The sequence below is a fragment of the Myxocyprinus asiaticus genome, chromosome 30, assembly GCF_019703515.2.
Source record: "Myxocyprinus asiaticus isolate MX2 ecotype Aquarium Trade chromosome 30, UBuf_Myxa_2, whole genome shotgun sequence".
NCBI classification, from domain to species: domain Eukaryota; kingdom Metazoa; phylum Chordata; class Actinopteri; order Cypriniformes; family Catostomidae; genus Myxocyprinus; species Myxocyprinus asiaticus.
This window is the reverse complement of record NC_059373.1, coordinates 7,160,498-7,178,224: the sequence shown is the minus strand read 5'-3', so window position 1 is coordinate 7,178,224 and position 17,727 is coordinate 7,160,498. Positions and strand designations below refer to the sequence as shown.

At 42.1% G+C, this 17,727-nt stretch overlaps 1 protein-coding gene across 3 annotated transcripts in view; it reads left to right on the top strand.

Moving 5' to 3' along the window:
• Positions 1–1,239: 1,239 nt before the first annotated feature.
• The window catches only part of cica (capicua transcriptional repressor a), a 29,605-nt gene continuing 13,117 nt past the window's right edge, over positions 1,240–17,727 (top strand). For 2 of the 3 annotated variants that reach the window (XM_051663634.1, XM_051663636.1), the window contains exons 1-12: positions 1,240–1,395; positions 3,706–7,473; positions 10,686–10,817; positions 11,016–11,169; positions 11,297–11,396; positions 12,012–12,194; positions 13,332–13,464; positions 13,576–13,875; positions 15,130–15,227; positions 16,197–17,067; positions 17,277–17,416; positions 17,527–17,687. In XM_051663634.1, coding sequence (XP_051519594.1) covers positions 3,876–7,473; positions 10,686–10,817; positions 11,016–11,169; positions 11,297–11,396; positions 12,012–12,194; positions 13,332–13,464; positions 13,576–13,875; positions 15,130–15,227; positions 16,197–17,067; positions 17,277–17,416; positions 17,527–17,687 — 5,870 coding nt within the window. In that variant the 5' untranslated portion in view covers positions 1,240–1,395; positions 3,706–3,875. Of the gene's footprint in view, positions 1,396–2,709; positions 3,427–3,705; positions 7,474–10,685; positions 10,818–11,015; positions 11,170–11,296; positions 11,397–12,011; positions 12,195–13,331; positions 13,465–13,575; positions 13,876–15,129; positions 15,228–16,196; positions 17,068–17,276; positions 17,417–17,526; positions 17,688–17,727 lie in introns of those variants that run through there. The other variant, XM_051663635.1, reaches the window with a different exon arrangement.

Genomic DNA, 17,727 nt, shown 5'->3' with positions numbered 1-17,727 from the left:
CTTTAAGGCGGGCTTAAGACTCTAACTGACGTCATAAGTAGTGCGAACGAGGTCTGTGATTGGATAGATTCGTTATGATATAGAATCCACTTAAAAGCGTAAAATGAGACAGGAGTTTAAAAAAAAAAAAGTTGTTTTCAATTTATATTAATTATTTGGGAGCTAAAATAACTCCAACTTATTCAGATGAGGACTTAGGTGTGTTTCGTCCTGTTCATTATTATTATTATTATTATTATTATTATTATTATTATTTTATTACTATTATTTATCTTTTTGCAATAATTTCAGATCTCCTAATTTTATGCAGTTAAAACGTGAACTATGACCATTTGCATTATTTTAGAGAATTTTAGCGCATTTGAGAAAAGATTGTGTGCAGACATTGTTTCATCTAGCCAATAACCAGCGTTTTCCCTATCAAACTGATGTGTAGTTATTCATATTCTCTCTCTTTATTATTTTTTTTATTTTTTTATTGCTTTAATCAGTATAACATGACAGTCAAACCAAATGAAAGCATAAGAAATAAACTAAAAGAAACAAAAATACTTGCAAAAAGGTATATCGACAATATACAGAATACAAAGGGCTATAAATTATACAATATACAATGCATATAATATTACGATTCAAAAGGGAATATTAAAGGCTTTATAAAAGTTAATACTCTTTAGCGCTTTACTGTTTGTTTTGTTTTTTAAATTTATTTATTTATTTATTTTTACTCCTGTTAACATATTAAAGTAATACTTCTATTTCGAAGTGTGTGAAATTTGGTTTCTGTGACGACCATTTTCATTTATGAATAAAACATTTTCCATAAATCAACAATACATTTATAATATACCATGCTTTATGTTCAATTTTACTATCAAAATAAAGCAAAACATCCTCTTTCCTTAAATGCATATCATTACCCGTATTCATCTTAATAAAATATTCTAAATCACACCAGAATATTTTGTATAGATACAGTCAAAAAGAGTTATTCATATTCTCGATTTCGCCCACCGACTGTCTTCGGATGGCCCGCCCTTTCATTCTCATTGGATGATACAGTTTCAGGATCTACCAGCTGTTTCTTGTTTTCCCATAACGCGATTCGTCCAAACGAAGTGTCAATCAAATAGATTTTGACAGATGACTCCACCCTCATCAACGTTATGCGAGTTCTGATTGGTTACTGTACCCTTTTGTGGGCGCTGATTGGCCGAGGGCAGTAGTTGTCAAGGCTTAGGGCTTCATTCACCATTTTGCGACTGTAGTGTAGCCTGGAACCTAAACGGCTGGACTTTTTCGGTCTTTGCGAAAACCTGTCGCGAGGATTGTGTGGTTTTATCCGGTTCATTTTCGCATCGACATCATTTCGACGGCACTGTAAATATTCACGCGGTGAGTTAAAACCTTAGCCACAAATCTCTCATCTGCAGCACTGCAGTGATCTGCCTATATTTTCATGATGTGTTTTGATTTTACGCCGCGGATCGTCGGAAATTGTGCGTCTACAGTGTTTCGCTGGTAGTTTTGTTTTTCCCTTTGTGGATTGTATAGGAGTAAGCATTTTACAATACACGCACTTTGAAAGGGAGGGGTACGGGTGCATACTAGTCAGCCTAAAAACTTTCTTTCCTGAAAATATTTGCGCGACAGAACAGCTACTAATTCGGAAAACTGATTATATCTATTCGCTCGCCTTTCAGGGACTGTCAGTCCTCAGATTTATAGTTATTTACAGCAAGATAATGGCTTTTTTTGTTTGTTATTTAAACTTGGATTTTTCCCTAAATGTGGCACACTCCCCCTCCCACTGTCGGTCCTTCTTTTCTGCGACTTGCGGGCCTGCTCTCTTCCAGTTGACGGGGCTGTAGAAACATTGTATCCACTGAATAACAAAAGTATCTCTCGATCTGCTACAATGTTGCATCGCGGATTAAAACCCTGCGGTCATTGCTTTGATGTTGTCACTTCGCAACGCGTACGTGCAAAAGTTTAAAATAGCATTTTAATTCAGATGTTATATCTTCGTAGGTTGAAAGCACACATTTAAGAAAGATCAAATGTTTCCTCCCCATATATTAGAATTAGAGAGTGTCGCCCTCGATCCAGAAGCCTGATGGAGACGGGAAACTGCTCTGCGGCCTTGTGTTAGGAGGAGGCCTGCGCCACTCGACTGTGTCGTAGGTGGTTGCAAGTGTAGAGTAGGGCACTACGACCAATAAAAGCGGTTGACACAGATACAGCGGTGTACTACTCAGCAAAAACTTTCGCAAGTCGAAGACAGCAGCGCCATTGTTGATGGGAAACAGGGCCTTTACTTTGTTTCACTTGTTTCAGGGCAAGTTTTGGGAAGCTGCTTTTGACATTTGTTTATTGGAGTCTTGCGGTTGCATGGAAACATTTATTACTGAGCATTTAGCTTGTCATAAGATTTACATGTTATACCTAATTAATAAGGGTCAGTTTGTGGTTGCAGTTGACAAATCAACAAGGGTAAAATGATTATCCAATGCACTGTAAATTAATTTTAATTAGAACTGTAATTACACTTTGTATGCCACTGTATACATGCAGTGGATTAAGTTCAATGTCCTTTTCTCGCCTCTCTGACCAGACATTAAAAGAGTTTCTGCTCAAAAGGTCTTTGTGAAGTTTTTTTTTTTATTATATAATTTTATTTCTGGAGGCAATATACTTGCATATCATAGATTTGCATGTTGCCTGCAAACTTGTCTTACAGTGCAAATGGCAGTGTGGTAATTGTGGTTTCTACAAACAAGAATGGGGGCAGTTTCGCAGTATGGACCCATAACAACATGTTATATCTTAATAGTTGATCAAAAGATGTCATGCATGTCCTTTAACCATAATAAACATTTAACACAACTGAACTCAGAAATCCATTATAAACAAAATAAACCTTATGTCTGGTATTATAGTCTTTGTGAAAAGCCTGAAAAAAGTTATATTTTATAGTCAGAAATCTATGTATATTTCGAGATATTCAAAGCTTAAATTAATCATAATTTGACTTCACTGGGCAATTTGTAATCTGTAGCATGTATGTAAACTGGGTTGTAGCACCATCCGAGTGTCTGAATATATTTAGGCAAACATTTATGTTGATGGCTGCTTATCTTGGGTTGGGTTTTAGAAACAGTCCACTCTGAAAGAAGTTTGGATGGTGAAGGAAAGGGTGTATTTGTAGGAAAGAATATTTAAGTAGTAATGTGTAAGGATGGGATAGTACATTGAGGTGTAGTAGTGCTGAGACAGGAAGTGAGGACTGTAGGGGTGGATTGGCTCTAACAAATGCAAAAAGGTCACTTAATAGAGCGAGTGAGTGAGAGAGCCATAGAGTCTCAGAAATACCACTGAACGAGGAATTCCCCCACCTCCTCCGTTCCAGGCAAAAAACCAAAGTGTGTGAGTGTGTGTGTGTGTGTGTGACTTGTTTGGGCAAGCACTTTTCTGTGTTCAGTTTTTGATCAAGTGTTTAGTATTAAGTTATGTTCTATATATGTCATAAGGCTATGTTATGTTATATCATACTTTTAACAGTGTTTTGATGTAATTAGGCACTAAATCTAAAACAAAATTTTCTGCACTAGACTTGCTTTTTAATTGTGTATACAGTGTTCTCAACATGAGTATTCTATTACAGTATAAGGACTAATCTATCTTATGTGCTGTGTTTCATTACAGGGTCTAATTTAAGAAGGAAAGGACAGAGCAAACAGGAAGAGGCTGGGACTAGAACAGAAGAAAAAACAGAGAAGGGGCGGGATGCAAGAGGGAAACAGAGTGGAAGATATTGATAGGCCAGGACACGCAGGGAATCAGGAGGATTAAAGACTTTCTTAAAGCTAGAAAAGATGAAGCCCATTAAAATACAAGGAAGGCGGTCACCCCCCTCCACTCGTGCCAAGGGAGTTAAGAGGAGGGCAGCAGACAGTAGCCCACAGGAAGAGAAGAGAGACACAGAGGAAAAATCCCAAATTTCACCAACCTCTCCCAAGAGACATATGTCCTCAAATTCTGATTCATCACAGGATGGGCCAGTGAAAAGAAGTGGGTCTTTAGAAAAGGAGGGGATCCAAAGTGATGGGATCCTCAGTATAGCAGGGGATTGTGGGAAGGCAGAAGAACATCCTGGGAGCTCCAAATCTGGTGGAACACATAGCGACAGCAGCAGTCGCACGACCAGCGCCAGCAATAGCCCCAGCTCTTTGTCTAGTCGTAAGACGGCCACGTTTAAGGCCCGTGTGCCTAAGAAAAAGTACACCTCTGAGCACTGTGCCGGAAACCATGGCAATGCCAGCACACCCAGCACACGCCCACTGAGAAGCAGCAACTCTCACAATGGTGCTGGTGCTAGCCAGGGCCCAACTGCCTCTGCTTCACACACAGATGCACATGGCCAAAGCCTGCTGGCTGAGGACAACATTGCTGAGTACTCACACAACAGAGTGACTGGGCATACTGATAGAACTGCAGGTGAGGGGGGTGAGAGGGATGGGGCAAACGCATCTAGCCCACAGCGTTGCTCCTCAACAGATACAGCCAGTGAGGACTCTGCTGACATAGAAGTGGCAGTCTCAGGACCCGATTCCCACTCCAACTCCCAAAAGCCACAAGCACATAGCACTTCAACAACATCACAGGAGAGCCTGTCAGCCGGATCAGCTGAAGCCCTTGCCAAGGGTCTCAAGAATCAAAGAGTTCTGGCCAGACAGGGTCCCAGTTTAGGGGATGGGTGGACTCCCGATCAGAGCCGGGCTATGTCAGGAGTGTTTCGTGCTGGTGTTGTACGGAGAGTCAGCGAGGAGCAAGGGAGTGTGGAGGTGCAGCTAAATGGAGAAAAGACCTTATGCAAGTACCCTTTTCGAGTGGCTACTGATTCTGTTGACCTAATTCTGGATGCACCCCCACCTGGGGTGGCACCATTGGCTATAGGCATACGGGTCTGCATTCCCTTCGGGGATGGTGACGAAGGCAGTGAGGGAGTGCGACTCTGGTATAGAGAAGGCATCGTCACTCAAGTGGATCAGCATCCTGCTGTATCTTGCCCATACCGTGTCCAGTTACGGGAGGATCTATCCGATGACAGAAAGGAGTGGAGAGGTGGAGAGGAAGATAGAATGGGGATCAGTGCTAAGGCTGTTTGGGTCTCACGACAGAATCTTCGTCTACTGGTTCCTCCTTGGGACCTAGAGCCGCCCCGGCCTGCTGAGCCAGGGATTGATGGCAGGAGGGGGAGAGAAAGAGAGTGGGAGGAAAGAGAGGAAATGGAAGTGGAGCAGGAGGTGGTTAGGTTGACAAGACCAGCATTTGGCGTTCAGCGATTGTTGCATCCTGTAACTGCACCTTTAACATCACCCCTTTCTTCGTCCTCTGCTGTTAGCACTGCCATCACATCTATATTCAGTATAGCTCCAAATAGAGACTGGGAACATAACAGAGTGAAGGAACAGGAGAGAGACAGAGACTTGCAAAGGCACTTAGAGAGAGAAAGGGAAAGAAATAGAGAAAGGGAGACACACAAGCATCATCCTCTTCATCCATCCACCCCAGAGGAGGACATGGAGGTCAGCCGTCTCAGCCAGATAAGGGATGGCGGGCTCAGTGCAAACATGGGAGGCAAAGCTCTTGGGGTTTCCTCTCAGCATCGACCCATTCTTTCTAAACCAAACTACCTCAGCTCTCCCCTTTCAGTGGTGAGAGGCCTCAGCACCCCACTTGCACCCCACCTGCCCCTTGTCCCTCATCCAAATCACCCCCCTGTGCTGCTGGGCCTAGACTCAGCCACAGGGGCAGCAGTCATCTCCTCCACACCCCAGCTGCCTCCTCTGCCCCCCACCTCCTCTCGAGGCTCCTTAGACAAGACCCCTAGCTCAAATTCAAATGGAGCATCAGGGGGTGGCTCTGGGTTGTCTTCCTCTTCATCACGTTCCCGTACACCACTCACAGCAGCTCAGCAGAAGTACAAGAAGGGTGATGTGGTGTGTACCCCTACAGGCATCCGCAAAAAGTTCAACGGCAAGCAGTGGCGCAGACTGTGCTCACGTGAAGGCTGCTCGAAGGAGTCACAGAGACGTGGCTATTGCTCACGGCATCTCTCCATGCGGACCAAGGAGATGGAAGCTGGAGGTGGGGTGGGCCGAGATAGGAGTGGTGCCAGTAGCACAGGCACTCTCACACCCGACCTTCGTTTAGGTGGACGCACCAGCAGCGAGTATGACTGGGATGACAACTCACATGACAGCAGTGAAGCTAGCAGCCGTGGAGGGGATTCTCGGCCATGTCTTGTCATGACCTCTCTCATGCCACAAGAACTGTCACGTGACCTGTCCCGCTTTGATTTTGATGACCGTGAGGCTGCAACTATGCTAATGTCACTTGGCAGCTCACGCTCATGTACACCCTCCTTCTCACCTGTTTCCAATCAGTCTCCATTCTCCCCTGCACCATCCCCTTCACCCTCTCCATTATTTGGCTTCCGCCCAGCTAATTTCAGCCCCATCACTGCACCTTCACCTCTGAACCCCCGCCGCCCTCGCCACCTCAGTGGCACTAAGATCCCAGGCACCCCCAGTACAGAACGCGAGCGCCACCTCTCCGGCATCATGCCCACCTTTCAAACTAATTTAACATTCACTGTTCCCATGAGCCCAAGCAAACGTAAGCTGGAATGCCCACCACTCCCGCTTCCCAGTGTGTCAGACTATGCAAAGTCTGATCCTCAGCTGAATGACCCTGGCCTTGGCCTCAACGCGGCAGGATTCAGGGTTCTATCCCCCCAAAGCCAGCCTACCACCCCCTCCTCTTCTATCTCATTCCCACGACAAAGAAGCACAACAAGTCGGCCCTCATCCTCTACTGCCTCCACCCCTCCCCCCATGCTAGTTTCACCCACACCACCCTCACCCCTGCCACAGGATCCTAGCTCACGCCGTATTGTTCCTCTACGCGATTCGCCCGTTATTGTTCGAAACCCTGATGTGCCATTAGCTAAGTTTAGTGATAGTCCCTTGAGCCGTAGAGGAAGCTCACGCTCTAGGGAGCACAGCCAGCCTCCACACCTCGCTGTGGGCCTCCAGGCCCCCGTGCCCATTAATGGCGCTGCCACCAATGGAGCTGTTCTCCTACGGAATCCTGCTCCCACCTTAGTCTTGGTGACCTCCTCCCAGTCATTGACACCTGTGGCTCATGGACATCCTGTCCATTCAAGTCCTGCTACTTTAAATGTGTCCACCTCTAATGCATCTACTGGTCCGGCTCTTGCAATATCTGGCTTAGGAGGAAAGGAGCAAGAGAGGAAGCCGGGTGGCTATGCAGATACTGGTGGTAGTGCTCTGCCACAACCTGTAGCATGCCATCCTTCACCAACAGCCCTGCTGCCCCTCATCCTGCCAGCAGAGTCCCCTCATCCTGCTCCTCGCAAAGACATCATCATGGGACGACCTGGCACTGGTAAGAGCACCGGAAGATGAATAATGCCAAACAGAACACTATCATTTTTTAAATTACATATCACAATAGCCATCAAATAGAGTTTACAGTATTGAAAGTATTAAAAAATGCGAGTGAGCTTAAAGGGATAATTCACCCAAAAGGTTATTATTAGTGTTATTATTTACTCAACCTCATGTTGGTTCAAACCCGTATGCAGGGTTGGGAGGGTTACTTTTTAAATGTATTCCACTACAGATTACAGAATACATGCTGTAAAATGTAATTTGTAACGTATTCTGTTAGATTACTCAAGGTCAGTAACGTATTCTAAATACTTTGGATTACTTCTTCAGCACTGGTAGATTTTTTGACTTATACAGTACAGTAAGACAAAATACACATGTTAAAAATACATTCTCTAAAAAACCTAAATATCTTATGCAGTGTTGCTTCTGAAACAAGATAAATCAAATTGATCTTGTTTTAAGGATTTTTAGATATTTTTACAGGAAAACAATACAAAAATTATTATCAAGAATATGATTTTTGCCCTAATATTAAAGGTCTTACTAGAAAATTAATTTTGATCCAAGAAATTATGATCCAACGTGAATTTTCTTGATAAAAAAAATGATCGTGCCTGGTAACGTGCATGTAAAATGGCTAGAAATAGTATTTTAGCTTAGCGTAAAGCTGACAATTTACACAAATTTAGAAATAGCATTTTAGCTTAGTGTAAAGCTGACAATTTACACAAATAGAAAGGTTTATTTCTATTTCTTATGCTCCAAACTTACTTCAAACTTACTTCTCTGTCTGCTCGTATGAATGTAACACATCATAAGAAAGTGTTTCACCGCTGTTCAAATGCACTTTGGAATCATTTATATGTATAAATGTTTTCCATCTGAAAGAACTAAATATTAATTGAAACAAATGACAATAAAATGCAAAGTAATCTCTTCAGTAATCAAAATACTTTTTGAATGTAACTGTATTCTAATTATCAATGATTTAAATTGTAACTGTAGTGGAATACAGTTACTTATATTTTGTATTTTAAAAACGTATTCCCGTTACATGTATTCCGGTACTCCCTTACGCTGCCTGTATGACTTTCTTTCTTGAGAACACAAAAAGAGATGTTAGGCAGAATGTTGGCCTCAATCACTATTCATTTTCATTGCAACTTTTTTCTATACAATGAAGGTGAATGGTAACTGAGGCTTACAGTTTGTCTAGCATCCCCTTTTCTGTTCCACAGAAGAAAAAAGTCTCCTGAACTATGAAAGTGCAACCTTTGAGCAATAACATCTTTTAAACAACTAAAAAAATAAGGGAGCTGAGAGTGCCTTTGGTATGCTGGTCAGCAACAGGTGTGTTTAGGTAGTGAAGAACATTGGGTGATTTCAGGGTCAGAATTTCTTTAGACAGTTGTAGCATGTTTGAAATGAAATACAGGAACTTGCCCAGACATGCACTGCAAGAGGGGGATTGGACAGCCCTGATTCTCATGAGTACTTAAACTGAGACACACAATTCTCTGGAATGACATGCCCAGAGCATATTACACAATTTCTTACCCACTTTTTCTGTTTTGCCAATCATTGATACACATATGCATGCACACACTCACTCCACATTAGAGCTGCACAATTAATTGTTAAAAGATTGTGATCTTGATTCAGATACCCACGCTATCTTATTCCTAAATGACAATGATTCAGCTATGTATGTTAAGTTCCAGTGGCATGCCTTTGTAAGGTGGTGAAATTTAATTTTGAAATTCACTTTGAGACACATTTTTAAACTTTTTAACATGATATGGCATCTAAAAAAACAGCGCTCCTGCACGAGATGCTGAATAAACTAGGAAATGCAATGGTCAAAGACGTTAGTTCAGCGCAGTGGCTCCCAAAATGCAGGGTGCTGCAACGACTGGCTAAGGGTGCCACGAAATCTCTGCTCAGTTCAATATTTTAATAGCTACAGATGCTGAGAAATACTGGCAGCATCAAACTCAGTTCGGTTCAGTAGTCACATGCTGTTTGATTTCAGCTGGCTACTTTCAAACGATCACATGTGTATTGTGCCCTGTGATGAATGCAGCTGCGTGCGTGAACAGTCATATGTTCTTTTTTTGTTGTTGTAAAAATGCCCCTCTTGATGCGATATTAATGTAAACACAGCTGTTAATAAGTGGATGGGACAAAAATCATATATTTCAAAATACTGGATCAGTGCGATGTGTAAATGCAGCCTAAACCTGCTGCTCTCTCTTATAGGCATTCAGAGTTCTGACTGCATCGAAGTAGTATTAATGTATATCTAATAATCAAACAGTAAAGATTGTCAATAGGTTAAGTAGTTTTATTTTGCAGTAGATTACTTTTTTAATGTTTTTATATTATTTTTATATAAATGTATAATTTTAAAAATGTTTAATTGCTACTGTTACTGAAAAATTAAAGCACTCTTTACTCTGCACTCTATTTAATTAATAGGTCTTGAATAATTACTTAAAAAGCTTGAAGCAACGTTTACAAAAGAAACACTGAAGGCTCCATTGTTTGAATTTAACGAGTGTTTTTTTTTAAAGCATATTTGCTTATTTATTTACCAGTGCAACACTAAGTTAATGCTTGTTTAGCTTTACTTCACTATAGCAAGTTAGAATCTGAACATGCTAAATCCTTTTTTATGCACTTTAGCTTCATGCTTTTTGCAGTTTTTTAACAGGAATAATTGCAATAATAACACAGTGCTGTTTGGTTTATAATGTATTAGTTGTGTCCTCTTTATGGGATTTAGGACTTTTTGATACATATTTTTCATTTACAACTTACACTTCCTACTTTTTGTTTATTGCATTTTTCAAATCGACAGAAGCAGAGAACATTTAGACAGAACCTTTATTAAATTACATCATACTTTGTTTAGTAGCCTAATGCTCAGGTTTTGTAAATCACTGAAATTTCTTTCATCAAAATCGTAAAGAATCGTGATTGTTATTCTAACCAAAGAAATTGTGATTCTCAGTTCATCCAGAATCTACTCTACATACGTATCTTCTGTATAAAAATTAATGGGCTTTTATCCTCAAATGAATGTGCACTGTGTCACAAAAGGTGCTGGTTTTAACAGTTCCCTCTTTAGAGAATAGAGAGGCTGTAAGTTTTCTGAAACAGTCATGTATTATATATCAAATGTTTGTCTGTTTCTGCATGTAGTCTGGACCAACGTGGAGCCCCGCTCTGTGCCAGTGTTTCCATGGCATTCATTGGTTCCTTTTCTGGAGACCAGCCAATCAAAGATATTCACGCAGCCTGTTGAAGGCCAAACACTTGTAAATCAAGGCAAAGGTAAACTTTGATCATAATATACATATAGAGATATGTACCAATATTTCATATACTGTATATACTGTGTGTGTGTGTGTGTGTGTGTGTGTGTGTGTGTGTGTGTGTGTCTGTGTATACACACACAGTATATATACAGTATGTATACAGTATATGAATTTGGTGCTTTCTGTTAAACAAGTTAAGTTACTCAACTTACAGAACCTTGCTGTGGAGTTGCGCTTATGACTGAGGGACGTACAGACCAACCAGCACCAGAGAGAGGTTCCCCCTCTTGCCCCCCTCCTTCTGCTGAAGACCCACCTGTGGAAAGAGATGGAGGCGACAGTGAGACAGAAAGTGATGCTGACGATCTGTAAATATCCATTTGCATCTGGCTCTTGTTTGCCATACCAACCTTGTCCATTTTTGTTGCTGATTTATTTTCATATTTAAGGCATTTTACGACAAATGTGACTAAAATAAACTTTTTTTTTTTTTAGTTTTTTTCCAGGTGTAGCCCAAGATTCTTCTCCATCCACTGGCCCAGTGAAAAGACGCACACAATCTCTCAGTGCACTTCCCAAAGAAGGTGACAAGAAGGTAATCACGAGTCTTCTATTTCTGTTAGTGTTTCCATTCTGTTGCATCATCATCTAACACACTTAAGGTGTGTTCACACTGACAGTGATCAAATCACAGGGGGTCGGCTGTTGCTGTACTGTTGGTTGCTAGTAGGTATTCCTACTAGATTGCTGTATCCAACTGTATCAGGCTGTATCACTGTATTCACTGTCTGCACTTCCATTGGTAGTTGCTGTGCATTCGCAAAAAGTTGAACTTGGCTTTTTTTTTAATTTATGGCTTTCAAAGGTTGCTGCATATCGCTTCCAGTGTGAACACCCCTTTTAAACTTTATTCAAACCAGGTGTGACGCAAGAAAGCACAGTGGAGTCTCATTGTTCCAATATTAAACATAAAATGAGTTCTGATTTCGCTTTAATTAAGGTTACTTGACGCTGGAAACTTGTTGCATCATGCCCTGGTTACGACACTGTTACAGTCACAGAGATCAAACATGCTCATTAACAGAAAATCAAATAAAAGAGTTTTTTGTTATATTCCTTTATTATGTTCTTTAAAAAACTGCTCTAAAAATCTACACTTAACTGCTCATTGTTTTTTTCTCCTCCCCATTTCTCTCATACCTAAATATAGAGGGAAAAGGACCACATAAGACGGCCAATGAATGCATTTATGATTTTTAGTAAGCGGCATCGTGCACTAGTGCATCAGCGGCACCCTAACCAGGACAACCGCACAGTCAGTAAAATACTGGGCGAGTGGTGGTACGCCCTGGGACCCAAAGAAAAGCAGAAGTATCATGACCTTGCCTTCCAGGTACATTCAGTACTAACTGGTACTCCTTGTGAAATATTGCATTATTAGTGGAAGATCATGTAATGCCAGTCAATCACTATTAATGTTGCTTAGACTTTGGGTTAGGGATTTGAACAAAACCCTAACCCAATGAATTCAACTTGGGGTGTAATGCGTCTTGCACCATCTGTGTCATTACTTTTGTGAGCGATCAGACATGAACGGACAAAAAATCCCACACACTTACATTGAAGGAAGGACGACCTTCCATATTAAGTGCCATATTTAGGAATCTTATTATCATAGAGAATTTGAGCTGGATGTTTCGTTTGTTGGTTTTTCCCCTTTTTCTCCCCAATTTGGAATGCCCAATTCCCAATGCACTCTTTAGTCCTCATGGTGGCGTAGTGACTTGCCACAATCCGGGTGGCAGAGGACAATTCTCAGTTGCCTCCGTGTCTGAGACGTCAACCCACGCATTTTATCACATGGCTTGTTGTGCGCATTACCGCGGAGACATAGCACGTGTGGAGGCCCACGCCATCCACCACAGCATCCACGCTCAACTCACCATGCGCCCCACCGAGAGCGAACCACATTATAGCGACCACGAGGAGGTTACCCCATGTGACTTTACCCTCACTAGCAACCAGACCAATTTGGTTGCTTAGGTGACCTGGCTGGAGTCACTCGGCACGCCCTGGGATTCAAACTCATGACCCCAGGGGTGGTAGTCAGCCTCTTTACTCACTGAGCTACCCAGGCTCCGAGCTGGATGTTTTGACTCTGGATAGTAATTAACCTCCTAGCAATGCCCTAGAAACCACCCAGAATACCCTAGCACCCACTCAGAACTCAGAACTTCTTAGCAGCCACACAGCAACACGCTGGTGACCATGACTTTTGCATGGACCACTCACATTATCTTCAGAAAGTGTTAAAATCTAATTTTACACAATATTAATTCACAATTTACACCTGATTATTCGGCTACTGCTTTGAAATGAGAGAAATCTTTGTGTTAGAATTGGGTCCTGTGGTCTATTTAGGATTCAGTCAAAAGTAACTTTTTGTAAATCATTTAATATTCAGCCTGTTGTCTCACAAAGATTATCAGTAACTCTTGAGTTAGTTTTATGCTCTTTTTTACTCATTTAGGTGAAGGAGGCTCACTTCCGGGCTCACCCTGATTGGAAATGGTGTAACAAGGACAGGAGGAAGTCTCTGTCTGAGGGCCGGGGAACTCCAGGGGCCAAAGAAGCTCACGAGCGCAGCATTTCTGAGAGCACAGGTCTGTGTGGGTGTTTGTTATATGTGTGGGTGTTTGTTGAGCTTCTGAGACTATGGGTGCATACTAGTGTGAAAGAGAGCTGATGTCAAATGAACCCTTTTCTCTCCCCAGAGGCCCATTCTGCATCTCAGGGGGCAGACCACAAAGGAGCAGGGCCCAGCTGGACATCACCTCGATCTGACAGTCATGGAGGACTAATTGGAGGACAGCATCCACGGCCTCGTGCCTTTTCTCAGAGTGCTGTGCATACTCTGGAGAGGAGGGAGAAAGAGAGAGAGATAGAAACCGCAGGTCTGTTTCCACCACACCCCCCTGCTCACTCTCTATCCCAGCGAAGGGCAAGTGAGGATGTGACCAGTGATGAAGAGCGCATGGTGATCTGCGAGGAAGATGGGGATGATGATGTCTTAGGTGAGTGAAATTACATGTTATATTTGTAATTTATATGAGTATACAGGTCAGAACACCCTAGCATCGTGGCTGCAAGTTTTGCACGGGCAAGCACCACTTACATTTTCCCCCAGAAAATTTTCAAATCTAGCTATATAAACAGATCTTCGTAGATGAGGCAGTTATTTGGGGAATGTAAATTCTGTCTGAAAATGATTATCTCTCAGAGAGTTTTTCTAAGTTTTGAATTCCATCCTTATTGTCTCATTATTACTCAGTCTCAACGGAGTCTGTTTCTCCTCAGAGCCTGTCAAACTAGGATTATGAATAAAACATGTATGGTAAATCGGTTTTCACCAGCCAAAAAATCATTAATTACTGTGATAGGGACCAGAGCAGTCACAAGGAGAATCACGCCAGAAACAAGGACTGGCGTTCCAAAAAGATAATCCATCAGATGTGCAAAATGTGCAAAAAGTGTTTAAAAGCGAACATAAAACCAAGGTTACATAAAAATAAAAATAAAAACATTCTAAAAGCTAGACCTGTTTTAGGTATGAAAACAGTACCAACTATCCTCCCTCAACTATAACTGCTGGAGTAAATTGTGCTCAAGCAGCACTTGCAACCTTGTCCATGTGCTCAAACACTCGTCGTCCATCTTGTCTTCCCTCTAGTGGCGGTTGGGTGAAATAGAACAATTTTGCGTCATTTCTAATCGGTACATACCATTTAGTTTAACTTATAATTAACTCTCACCTCCCTATTCTTAAATACAAAATCTTTGAAAACTACTTAAGAATTAGTTAAAATGAGAGTTAAAAACACCAATAGATACAATAAATACGATGGATAACATTTGCACAATAAAACCCTAATAAATATTGCAAAATGGCGAGTAAAAGAATAAATAAGTCCTTTAGACACATTAAAATCCTGTGATGGAGATCGATACACAGGCTCCGTCACAATTACCCTACTGGTCATACCAGTTCAAGGTTGTCAACATGGTTTTTGGAGTAGATGTTTTTTGCTGCCAAGGTGGTCTACCAGATCTAACCATCTTAAACAAGATGGTCTACTATGTTGAAATCAGGTCCACAAGCTGGTAGTCCATCTGCTTATCTAGACCAATTAGGAATCATGCATGGATTTTCCAGCTGGTTAGATTTTGAAAGGGTGAATTTTCTCACTGTTCAGCTCTCTCACTCCCATGAGTGTGACATATACAACCCTGGTCTCTCAGTTTAATTTGACGCTGTGATTTCTCTGCAGAGGACTCATTTGCAGAAGGCTCCATAGACCTGAAGTGTAAAGAGAGAGTGACAGACAGCGATGATGAAAATGACAATGCAGATGAGGCTGACAGCAAGGTAAACCTTAGTAAAATGCATCCAAGACTCTTCTCTGTTAATAATTTGTTGCCAAAAGGCGATTCCTTGTTAATATGCTTCATAAGATTAGGGTCTGCCAAATGTTTACATGCTATATTAGATAGTGGAAGATTAAAGTTGAAGGCTTGGGCAGGTTGTAAATTCAGACCCAAGCAATGATAACCTGAACACTGAGTTACTGAGATCAAAGTCCTTCTCTGTCATCCTTGTGTTCTTGAGAAAGGCACTTACTGTTCCTTCTGTATGCAGCAATAAGTCACTTCAGATGAAAAGTTATTGCTGAGTAGCATGTAGCAACTATTCCCTCATAATTTCACCTGAGGGTATCCTTCCATATTCATATATTCTAAAGGTACTAGAGGTTTGGTGTCTGTGGCCCGGTTTACACATGGTATTAAAAACTGGGATGATCAGATCATAAGTGAACTGTGCTAAATAAAGATTTAAATAGGGTCCAAAGCGTTTTGTGATCCGATCACTCAAACCACATTCAGAGGTAGTCAGAAATGTATGTGACCAAATTGCATTTGTAGTGTAAATGGTAATGCATCCCGCACAACATTGAAGGACCTCCTACCTACCCAACATGAAATGATTGTGCCAAAACAAGGCTTTGAAACATTGCCAGCTACTGTAAGTATGACTTTAAAAGAAAATAACCATTCAATTTAAATATTTCGAAAACCCAATAAATGCACAATCAAAAGCTACAACAACCATCCGATCAAAAAATTTGAAAAGCCAATACATGCGCAAGAGATTGCTTTCTCTTAGATGGGTGACCAACCAAAATTTAGAGCATCATCTGGCCACTGAATAAAATTAGTTGCTAACAAGGTTTACTCCTGGTTAACAGCATTATAAAAATATTGGGGTTTGATGATGTGGGCTAATTGCAAATAGTAACAAAAAAATTTCTTCTCCACCTTTCGATTTCATCGTCTTCAGCGCACCTTCCAACCAGTTGTCCATTCCTCTTTGGCGTTCTCTCCTGGTGCCATAAAAGAAGAAGATGAGCATGAAGAGAAGAAGAAAATGAGAGGGATAGAGGGAGTAAAGCAGGAGAATGGGGGACCCAAAGAAGGGAAAGAAGGAGGTGGAGGAGGACAGGTTCCTTCTCACGCAAATTCAGCCTCCATTACAAGTATAAATGCCATTTTGTCGCATGAGGCAGGGACTTACTACGCACAAGGCGTTGTCAGGATGGCCCCTACCATAGTGACCAATGTTGTTCGGCCCATCACCAGCACCCCTATCCCCATTGCCAGCAAGCCAGCGGATGGGGGTGTGGCCGTTGGGACCCTTCCTCTAGATGGGAAGCCCAAACTACTTATTGGTGCTGGCAGAACTGCAGGAGTTGGGGCCATTCCAGGGGGTGGGTACTTTTCCTCCTCTTCTCCCAAACCTAATGGGCAAGGAAGCTTAGTCACTGGCCTAGTCCTGGGCGGAGCCTTCCCAAACCAACCCACTGTTCAGCTTATCACTCCACCCTATCCTACTCCATGCAGTGGAACATCTAGCAACAGTGCTGTACCCCTTCCCATACTTCATCCTCAGTTCATCCCTGCTGCTTCTATTACACCTCCTAGTGGTGGGAAGCCTGTGACACAGGTGCAATACATCCTCCCAACGCTACCTGCAGCAGCCAATCCCAACAGCCCCTCCTCCCAGCAGACACAGCAGCCATCCAGTGTCCTTGCCTTGCCAAGTGCCCCGCCCACCCATGTGACCTTGGCCAATGGGGTGCAATCAGGGGCAGGGCAAGGAATAAGATATGCTTCAGTCCCAGCAGTGGGAGGAGTCAGCCCAGGAGGTGGAGGTGAGATTTGGAGCTGAGCAATCCCTCTAAGTTAAAAGGATTTTTTTGTCCATACTCAAGTGAAATTGAGCATTTGCATGTTTTTATTTATGATTTTAAATCTTACCCTAACTATTTTGTATGCGCATAGTGTTAGGGAAATTATACAGGCAGTTATTAATTATTTTCTCACTCTCTACTATATCAGTCTTCTTCATCTCTTTGCACAGTTCAAACACAGTCTCCAGTCTTGCAGAGCAAGATGCTGGTTCCCATGGCAACTGTTGGAACAGGATCTACACCTCCACAGCCAATTTCCCTGGTGGGCCCACCCCTTCCTGTTCAAAATGGGGCTCAACCAGGAAGTAAGGTAGATTAGCTTTTTACTAACCCACTACATGAACTCGAGGAATTCACTGTATTTAAAATAGATGAAGCAGATTACTGCAGTAGATACATAAATGCATGTTTGTTTTTTAGATAATTCAAATTGCACCAATGCCTGTGGTCCAAACCAATGTGCATCCTGGAGGATCAGTGCATACTGGAAGCTCCTTCCCAGTTTCTATGGCAGCCACAACTGTCATGGCCCCTGGCCCCACCCCACCACAGACAGTGCTGTTGACTCCACCACCTACAAGGTGCACAGCTTCTCACTGTCTCTTTAAAACTGATGTCAGA